The 10,739-nt window shown below is 36.6% G+C and overlaps 1 protein-coding gene across 1 annotated transcript in view; it reads left to right on the forward strand.

Moving 5' to 3' along the window:
• Positions 1-7,616, forward strand: part of FREM1 (FRAS1 related extracellular matrix 1) — a 131,612-nt gene extending 123,996 nt beyond the window's left edge. The window contains 2 exon segments of the mRNA XM_080709437.1: positions 4,812-4,897; positions 7,076-7,616. Of these exon segments, the coding sequence (XP_080565563.1) occupies positions 4,812-4,897; positions 7,076-7,275 (286 nt within the window). The 3' untranslated portion in view covers positions 7,276-7,616.
• The last annotated feature ends 3,123 nt before the right edge of the window (positions 7,617-10,739 follow it).

A 10,739-nucleotide genomic window follows, 5' to 3' on the forward strand; every position in this document is an offset into this window, starting at 1 on the left:
GTTCTAGAATAAACCATTAGAAAATCTACTATGATATCCAAAGAATTTCCACCTTCTCTGTTAATTCAAGGAGATTATATCTAGAAAAATGATTACATCTAGCAGATCAAACATGACTTTTATAAGCAAATTCAAATTATTTGAAGTTGTTTTGATAAACTCTAGTCTCAGGGGAATTGTTTTAAACTGTAAAACTATGACTTTTTAAGATATAAAACTGAGAGAGCTTTCAGAGCTAGAGAAAATAAGGATAACTAGAACTTTTCCACCCTAATTTAGTAAGTAACTCATTTTCTATCTGCAAAATAAAATCTTTCAGGTTATACATTACCTCTTTACCATATTGATACTAAAACTAAATCATCTATAAAATGTTATTTCTGGTGTTATTCTAAGGGTGTGTAAGAGAAGCAAAGAAGCTAGCTGTGGTGGCACACCTGTAATCCCAGTACTTGGGAGGCTGAGATAGGAGGATCACAGGTTCAAGGACAGCCTCAGGAACTTAGCAAAGTCTTTAGCAAGACAGAGTTTCACAATAGGAAATAAAATAGGGTTGGGAATGTTGCTCAGAGGTAGAATACCCCTGTGTTCAATCCCCAGTTGCCCCTCCACACACACACTAGAGAAAAATAGAAAAATGTATATGATGTGATTTTTAAAATATCATTGAAAACTTCTATTTTTAATTTTAATTGAAAAATGGGTATTAACATTTGACTTGATTGCATTTGCATGATGCTTCAATGTGCATTTTATTTTAAAAAACAAGAGTGGATTGCACTTTTATGTATTACAAACATTTTTTAAAAGTCTTCAACAGATTAAAAACAAATTAAAAGAAAAACAAAAAGTTGCTCTATTTCTTTGGATAAGTCTAATTCTAGGAGAAGCATTTTTGGGAGAGAAGGCCGCTCAGTATAGTTTTCTCTAGACCCCAAGTCCTCCTGTGTCCCTTCAGCATAGTTTTATTCATCCTTTGGGTGTCCTTGCTTCTCTTCATCTTTTACTTTTCTGGTTCATTTTGTCTTCTTCACCAACATCATTGGATTAAAAATGGGTACTTAGCCGGGCGTGGTGGAGCACGCTTGTAATCCCCGCGCTTGGGAGGCTGAGACAGGAGGATCGCGCAGGTTCGAAGCCAGCCTAAGCTACTTAGTGAGGCTCTCAGCAACTTAGTGAGACCCTGTTTCCAAATAAAATATAAAATGGGTCTGGGAGTATATTCCGGAGGTAGAAAGCCTCTGGGTTCCACCTCTAGTACCACCAAAATTAAAATGGGTACTTCTTTGGGAATTGTCAATTCTTTCTGTGATGTAAAATTTATAGTTTAACATTTTAAAATTTAGAGATTTATGTTCCCATGAGGTTTTTTAGAAGATGGTTTCAGAATCTATAATTAGAATTAGTATGCATATAGTATGCTTTTTTATTTGGTCCAAGTGACCATTCTTTGATGCTTTGTTCTGGGGCCTCCCTCATTGGTATAGGTACTGAAAGATCTTTTACATAAGGTCATGTACAATGGCCAGATTTCAATAAAAACAGCAAAATTTACTTTATCCCTTGCCCCTAATCAGATTACTAACTCAGCTCAACCTTTATCTCCAATCTCTTTTCCTCCCCACTGGTGTTTTATTATTTTTCTAACCCAAAGGAGCCAGACTCCTGGATTAGACATTTCTGGAATTTACATATGGTAATCTCATCTGCTCATTGCCCAAGGCAGTCGTACATTGGTAATTCTGTTATTATAGATCATTATCTATGAAGCCATTTTGTCTTCCCACAGGAGTGTCTGGATCCCCTGCTGGTCTATCTGTAAAGAGTTGCCCTGATATGTACTGATTCTTAATCAAAACCTTTTAAAGTAGATGTTTATTTCAATAACCAGAAAAATTAAGGCTTCTGTTTTTAATTTTGCACTTTAAATGCCTTCACATTTTAGAGGAGCCAGAGGATTTTTATTTGTATATGTTTGCCTTTGTATTTCACCATCCCTAAGTAAATATATCTATACAGATAATATCTACCATATTTTATAGCTATATGAACCAAATGAAAATAAATAGTATTTTTATAAAATAATCAACATATAAATACTCAAACGTTTCTTTTGTGAATAACTATGCTTCAAGACGTTACCTATCTGAAGCACAGATATTTTGCTATCTGGCTCTTTGGGGACATCTTGCTTTTTGGAGAGTCAAAGGGAAAACTAAAATTGTACTTGGACAGCTAAAAACAATTTTACAAAGTCTGTTTTAATGACAATTTCAAGAATCTTCAAGTGAGAGGAGATGCTAAATGTTTTTGAACAAACCCATTACTCCCTAATGATGAAGCTGAGGCTGGGACATTGGTGAACTTCAGTAAGGAAATTAGTTCAGAAAGGAAATGAGGAGGCTCAGTAAAGGAGAGAAGGAGCAGAGCTAGGGGTGGAGTCCTCATCCCCATCCTCAGTCCAGTACAGCCACCCACTGGGACAGCCACGCAAGCTCCCTTGACCTTCATTTAATACAAGCTTGACAGTCTGTGTTCTAAAGCCCAGAGCACATTAGAATGGCCATATTCCATGTGAGAGGAAGGGGAGGAAGAGATGCCCATAACACCTGCAGTAGCCGCCAGACAGAAGCTGACAGTAACTAATGAGATCAGAACCAACGCATAGCACTCAAGCCAGCAGCACCTAAAGCTATTCAGTGGAAGGAGAGAGAGTCTTACACCTCTCAGGAGGCCTGGAACACACCTTTGCATCACAGAGCAGGGCAGTACTGGTGCTAATGGGGACAGAGCATTAAGAAACACATATATTACCTTTACTCTATGTGGCAAGTGCAGAGAAATAGATTCAAGTTATGAAAGACATAGGCAAAATGAGTAAAATTTAGTTCAGCAGTTTTCTGACCCTGTGTAAATGTTGCTAATTTAGTTTCCTACTTGTTTTCATATCAGTGGATAGTGAGCAGGCAACAAGATCGTGGTGATGTTTTATATTTTAAATTTCTTAAATTATTCCTTTTTGATTTAATTTTATTTTTAATTGGTAAATTATTTTATATATGGGATACAATGTGATGTTATGATACATGTCTGCATTGTGTGTTTCTTTTTCTTGTTTCAGACTTAGAGTTTTTTTATTTTTAAGAAGAAAAGAAATAATCTTTTGGCTTTTTAGTAAAGCATTTAAAAAGAACTTTTAATAGATTGTCTCAGTCAAGGTGCCATTTTGCTTCTTAAAGTCAAGGTTATGAATAAACATGTATGTTTATATTTAGCATAGCGGAAAGGTAGAAAAGCAAAGACCTTATAAACTTTATTTTTTATTTTTTTTATTTTTTTATTTTTTTTATTTTTTTGGTGGTACTGGGGTTCCTGGAAGCCCTTCTACCTCCGGGCTACACTCCCAGACCTATTTTTGCATTTTTTTAAAATTTGGAAACAGGGTCTCCTAAGCCAGCGTGCGGGGCTAGCTTCGAACCTGCGTGATCCTCCTGTCTCTGCCTCCCAAGTGCGGGGATTACAAGCGTGCGCCACCACGCCCGGCCGACCTTATAAACTTTAAAAGCAGGGGTTGGCAATCTATGGTTCAAGGGCCAAATATGGCCCACCACCTGATTCTTTAAATAAAGTTTTATTCACACAACACACACACACACACACACACACACACACACACACACACACACACACAAGAACTTTTATTAAGCACTGCTGGGAAAGTAGGCATGATAAAATATTACTTATAGGAATAATTGAGCTAGCTACAAAAATAAGTCAGAGATTTCTCTTTGTGAGAAAATTTTTATATGTGCACATAAGAACAGATGCTTTAACTTCAAATATGTGAAGATTTGACAATAGGGCTATGTAAAGTTCTCTGAGTATAAAATAAAGGTCATAATATTGGGTTGTTTGGTTAAACACACAAACTAAAACTTTAGATAAGTAATTTTATCTAGATAATTAGGTTGCCTTTCTGATCAAATTAACTGGAGAATTGCTGGATTTTTACCAGTTAGAAAAAAACTTCTTGCTAGAGAAGTAATATTTTGGCATTAAGTAATTAGGCTTTAGCCAGGTGTGGTGGCACACAGTTGCAATCTCAGCATTTGGGAGGCTGAGACAGGAGGATCACAGTTCGAGGGCAGCCTCAGCTACTTTGTGTGGCCCTTTGCAACTCAGTGAGACCCTGTTTCAAAATAAAAAATAAAAAAATAGGGTTGGGGGTGTAGCTCGGACGTAGAATTCCCCCGGCTTTCATCCCCAGTACCCCTCCCTCACACACACAGTAATTAGGCTTTAGAAGTAGGCAGTTGCTGATTTTACAAAAAGATGTTCAAAACCCACCACGTTGTGCTTCAAAGCCCAGATATTGTAATCCAAGAACATTTACCTTACTATCACCCATCCGTACTCGGTGGACACTCATGAAATTTAAGTAGAATATTAAAATCTTTGAAAGTGTTTTCTACATAAATACTCCTTTTTGTATTTTATTTTTTTATTTTTTATATTTTTTTGGTGGTACTGGGGTTCCTGGAAGCCCTTCGACCTCCGGGCTACACTCCCAGACCTATTTTTACATTTTTATTTGGAAACAGGGTCTCCTAAGCCAGCGCGCGCCGCTGGCTTCGAACCTGCACGATCCTCCTGTCTCTGCCTCCCAAGCGTGGGGATTACAAGCGTGCACCACCACGCCCGGCCCTCCTTTTTGTATTTTAGATGTATTTTTCTTCTGTGATGTATTTCATATGAGCAGTAATGTGAAGTCCCTGTGGCTGACATATCTTTTGTCATTTGTCTGTGTCTAGACATCTGAGCAGCCTTGTAACTGTGTTCTCCAAGCAGCACATGCAGCGGCTCTGGGACATCAGTGGAAGAAAGCCCTTTTGGATAGGCAAGTATCTGTGTTACATTGAGGAGGGAGGCAAGAACAGGAAGAGAATAAATAGGTACCAACAACCCGTGGCTCCCCTCCATTGACCAAGTCATTGTGGTTGATAGCAACAGGCAATGGTTAGAGAGCCTATCCATCTCTTTTAAAATTCATCTTATAGGCTGGAGGTATAGTTCAGTGGTAGAGCACATATTTAGCATGTACCAATCAGTAGCACACAAAAAATAAATAAATAAAACTCATACCAATCAGGAGTACCCCCAAAAATAAAACTCATCTTAAGCCTTTTCACACAAAGTTTTTTTTAATTTTCAGACATCTATCCCCCAAAATAATTAGGGATGTGGTCAAATTGATAGCTAAGGGAATTCAGTGCAATGATATTTTTGTAAATAGGGATGGTTAAATTATAATATGGCCATGTGAAGAAACATTTAATATTTAAAAAGGCATTAAAAATTCTTTATGCTTACTTATTAATTGATTCAACAAATATAAGTTGGATACATGTAATATTATATATGTAAAATCCATAAATCATCATATTTGTGACAAGTGACAGAGTAGAATCCACAGCCAGATAAAGCATGAAATAATTTAGAAGAGACTCAAACCTGGTAAAAAATGTAAAAAAGAAGAAGAAAAAGAGACATATATATATATATATATATCTGGTATATGTCTAAGTGGAGAAGATAGTGATATGTGCTAAAGAATTACAAATAATTTGCCTCTATTCAAACATTATAGGTGCTCATAATTTCATTCCTTATTTTCTTTTTAAAAAATTTTATTGGTGCATGTATTCATACATCATAATGAGGTAAAAGACTTGTGTGGACTTAACGTGTACACATCGCCCATTTCGCCCCTACCCAATTCCCTCCCCATCCCTCCTTCCCATGCTTGGCTTAGTGGTTGATTTCGATATGTTTAAGTGCATTGTGTGCTTTAGAGAATTTCCTTCTTCTCCCTTCCCATTCCCTCATTTAGGTTGTCTTGTTTTCATTCCTTATTTTCTGAAGTTGTTAGTATTTCCTACAGCTTTTACAATAACAACAAATCTTTTCCATCCATTTTAGAAATAAAATTCTCAGAACACATTAAAGTCAATATTATCACTCCTTTCCCTTAGAAGCATTGTATTTGACATAACTAAGATAAAGCCACTATTGGCTTCTCAAACTTTTTGTAATACTCAGTGGGTCTTTTAATTCATAAATGATCTGAGAGTATTAAAAGTGGGGCTGTAACATATGCTTTTTCCCCACATACAAAATGAACAGTTTTTTAGACTTTACCTTCACAAAATAGTTAGGCATTGTATTATTAGTAATTCAAGGAAACAACCAGAAGGCAGTAGAGTATTCCTAACCAAAGATATTTCAACTGATTCCACCCAAAAATATTGACTGACAACCAACTGGGGGAAGTAAGAGGCTAAGTCAGTAGGCACTGGTTTCATGGTCAAATTTGAGTTGGAAGATGTCAGATCATCCTATGAAAGGGGATTGCGTCCTTATGTGTTCCCCATTTATTTTATTATGAATGAAACTGAGGGGGAGGAAAGTATCTTCAAGGAAATGCTATAGAAGGTTTCAAACATTGAAGTGTAACCCACACCAATTGCCAGGAGGAGTTGAGAGGCAAGAAGAGAGAAGCTGCTCTTCACTGGAATTGTAGCTGATTGAAACATCTTAAACTGTAGACTAAAAATAATATATAGTAAGCTGCTTTCAGGTATGGAAATAAGACATTTAAATAATGAGGAGGAAGAACAATAGACAAGGAAATGCCTATTTTCTCTAGGATGAGTTTTCCATGTAAGATGATATGCATAATATTAGCTAACATTTATTAAACACACATGTCACGATTTTATATGCATTATTTTATTTAATCTTCAAAACAAAACACATGTACAAATTTTAAACCCATTCCTTAAGATGAAGAAGGTAAGTAACGGGCCCAAAGAGGTTCAACTAGCAGATGGTGGATCTAGAATATGGACTTAATTCTGTCTGACCTCAAAGCCTTGAACTCTTAAATAGTGTTGAATAGTTTTAGAATCTCACCTACATTTGTATGTGATAACTGTGCTTGAAACAATAGACAAAACAAGATATCTAAGTGTAAATGGAATAAAGTTGTGTGGCACATCCTTTTGGCTCACATTAGGTTTGAATGACCGAGTCCATGCTGGACAGTGGGAGTGGATCAGTGGTGAACCTGTCACCTTCACCAACTGGAAGAGAGGACCCCCTCACCACTCAAAGCCTGGAAAGAACTGCATTTTAGTTCAAAGAGGAGGAAAATGGCAAATGAAGAGCTGTAGGAAGGGCAAACGTCACAATTTCATGTGCGCCAGGAAACTCTAAATGTGGCAACCTGAGATTTCTCACCTATTTATTTACAGGATTTATGAATATTGCTCAACAGAAGACAGTCTGTCATGACAAGCTGGGTACATCTTTGTGATTCTATCTAGTAAAAAAAAAAAAAAAAAAAAAAACCAAAAAAACAGAACCTAGATTGGTAGTTTTAGAAAGCTTGGTATTAACTCTTACAAAATGAGATAAAATTTTTGTATCTCAATACCTTTCAAAATAAATGCCTGCATTATTATGAGATGTAAGATTTGTTTATTCCAGAAGACCTGCACCTTGCCCCTACTCCAAATCTCAAGCAGCACCAACTTTCACGGTCCTTGGACTTTTTAATCCCATTACCTCAAATGATCCCATTCTGAAATCTGTTTTGCCAGCGCTCCTACCATGTCAATCTGAGTGAAGTTAGCCCTCTTGCCTCGTTAAACCAGGGTCAAATTGCAAAGGATATGTTTGTTCCTTTGGAGTCCTTTCAATGTGAAGCCTAAAGGGAGAGGCTGTGGAGGGAAAGGAGGCTTCTTTTTTAGGTGGCAGAATCTCGTCGATGGAGGTTTGACTGCACAGATCTAGTTCAGGTGAAGATGCACGGGGCTACCTGTCCTTCAGTCTACCCATCGCTACTCACGAAATACATCTTCTCTTCCTGTGGCAATGTTGGCATTGTGCCACTCCAAGGCTGAAGATTGAGTTTCCCCGGCCTTCCAAAGTCATGAGAAATATAAAGGAACATAATCTCTTTATCTTCATCTGTGTTTATTATACTGCCTGGCATTTCTCAAGGACATTTAGAAAAAAGAGTATACATGAATGACAGTTGACATATGGGAGAAAAATACTGCCTCCTCCTCAGAAGTGTCCCTCTGAACTATGCTGATGAATGAAAAAAAAAATACTGAAAACTTATATTCATAGAAAGGATTTTGATGCGGTTTTGAGCCCTTAAATCTTTGACATTTGCAGAAATGTTATGTTAACTAGATTCTCTAATGGAAAAGTACCTTATTAATTTATTAACTCAGCCGAGTGAAACATTTTTGTGGCAATGAAGCATGTTGTATCCCTCATAGAACTCCCTTCTGAAATCAAGGTTTATTAATAGGAAATTAGAATTTGATTTCTCAAATGTTTATTAGAAATTTTCCTCTTTATAATAACCGAAAAATATGGTTATGCCAAATGTAACTTGCTATATCAGTAGCAGTGTAACTTCAAAAATAAAAGGGGGTTTCAAGTAGACTAGTGCTTTGGTGCAGGCTTTTAAAATCATTAATACTTTGAGAGCTGTAAACACTAAAAATGGTTAAGAAAATCATTCCAGTTTCTGGATATAAAAACATGACAGGCTTATTTCTGTTCATTTATCAAAGTTTTGACTAATGGAAATTTTTACATAAAGAGGTTAAGCTATGACTCAGGCGTTCTGTCTCTTACTTAAATCTATATAAGAGTTTAGAATCAAGGGGCTTATATGACCAAGGTCAGCTCCAGATTCATATAATGCACAGGTCGTCTTTGGGGACATAAGAATCCTCTGGTAATTAACCAAAATATGTCCAATCCATCCTCTGTATCAGCTCTAGTCAATTCCTTTTGGTCTTCTGCAGTGTGAAAAAGTGGAATTCCAGGTAAAGAAAAGAAGGATTAAGTTGTAGGAGGAAAGCGCAGAAAATAAGAAATTCACTTTATACTGGAATTCTAAGACTATAAACTATTTAAAACTGGAAATCTAGAACTCTTTTAACTGTAGAGAACCTGGGCAGCCTGGTAGATTTATTGTACTTTTCTACAATAAAAATGTCACAACTATAACTGCAAATGTTATCATAAAGAGAGAATGGTTTGATTCTTGTGACAATGAAAGAATGCTAAAAGAATATTTAAAAAATTTTTATTGGTACATTGTAATAATACATCATAATGAAGCTCAGAGTGGAGAATATTTTTTAATATTCTGGATTTTAAATCCAGGTGTAGTGGTGCACGCTTGTAATCCCAGTGCTTGGGAGGCTGAGACAGGAGTATTACACAGGTTCGAAGCCAGCCTCAGCTACTTAGTGAGGCCCTCAGCAACTTAGTGAGACCCTGTTTCCAAATAAAGTATAAAATAGGTCTGGGAGTATAGCCCAGAGGTAGAAAAGCCCCTGCATTACACCCCCAGTACCACACACACACACACACACACACACACACACACACACACACAAAATCCTGATTATAAAAGCAGCAATCAATTTGGGATATCCAAATAATTGAAAGAATATGCAAACTCAGGCTAGTCTAGGTGCTGGGCTTTCACTACTTTATCACGATTGTGATTGGACTCAGGGAAAGAGAAGCAAACGATTGTCATTTTCCCCTCCACCTTAAGGTCACTGCTGCCTTCCAGGTTCTGGTGGAAATGGAAAGGAAGGAAATAGAGTAGCCAGTAGAATGGAAGTGGGAGATTAGAGCAAAGGAGAAATTGAGAAGGGTTGAATAAAAGATTGAGGACTGATGGTAGCTAGCTAGGAAAGACTGCATCAGGAGGGACGACCTGACTGTCACACAGATTTCCTCTTCAAACTTGAATACTGACTCAGGAAACCTCCCCCATGCCCAAAGGCATGAACCCTGCTCAACAGTGAGTAACGTTTCTCAATCTTCTGAATGTTGATCTTTAACAGAGCATCTATTTGCTAAAAATAAAAATTTAAAGTGTATGATAATCCTTTCATCTCTTTCCAAAGAAAGGTAAAAATGAATCAAGCGACATTTATCAGCATGTGTTTCTGTTTTGTTTATTTTTAATATAGCCCAAAAGATATGCACATATTTTAATTAACATTATGGTTCTTGTGTAATTTGAGCCATAAACTGGTGCTGATTAATTTCTGCAACAAAGCAGCATATTAAATGTACTGTATCTAGTGTTGTATCAAAATTAATAAAATAAACTTATTTCTACCTCTCGGATACTGTTTCTTTAGTTTTGGGCACTTTATATTTTTCTTTGTTGTGTTTTGGTTATTGTTTCTTTTGTTTTGGCATTTTATATTTTTCCTGGAGACATACAGATTTTAGATCTTAATGATTCTACCTAGGGATGGGGGAGAAAGCCCCACATGTCTCTTATCTTTACTATGTAAACCAGCTTTTAGTTATATGACTTCCACGCCCATACCCATTCATTAAAAAATATGCAATATAGATTGTCAGCTCTGTACCCAGCATTGTTTGAAATACTAGAGATGCCATAATAAATAGGATAAGAAAAGTAAAGTATGAATACATAGCAAATATATGCAAATTTCAAATGGCTTTTTTTTTTAAGTCTGGAGCTTATCAGGAAGGAAGACACTGTAGAAATCAATTATTACATTATCCCTTTTCAGAACTGGATCAAAGCACACTCAGATACAGCTTAGGCTGGCTTTGAGTATATTTCTTTCCTGCATAAGATATTGGGGCTAGCTTCC

The sequence above is a fragment of the Muscardinus avellanarius genome, assembly GCF_963383645.1.
Source record: "Muscardinus avellanarius genome assembly, chromosome: 13".
In the NCBI taxonomy this organism is placed as follows: Eukaryota; Metazoa; Chordata; class Mammalia; order Rodentia; family Gliridae; genus Muscardinus; species Muscardinus avellanarius.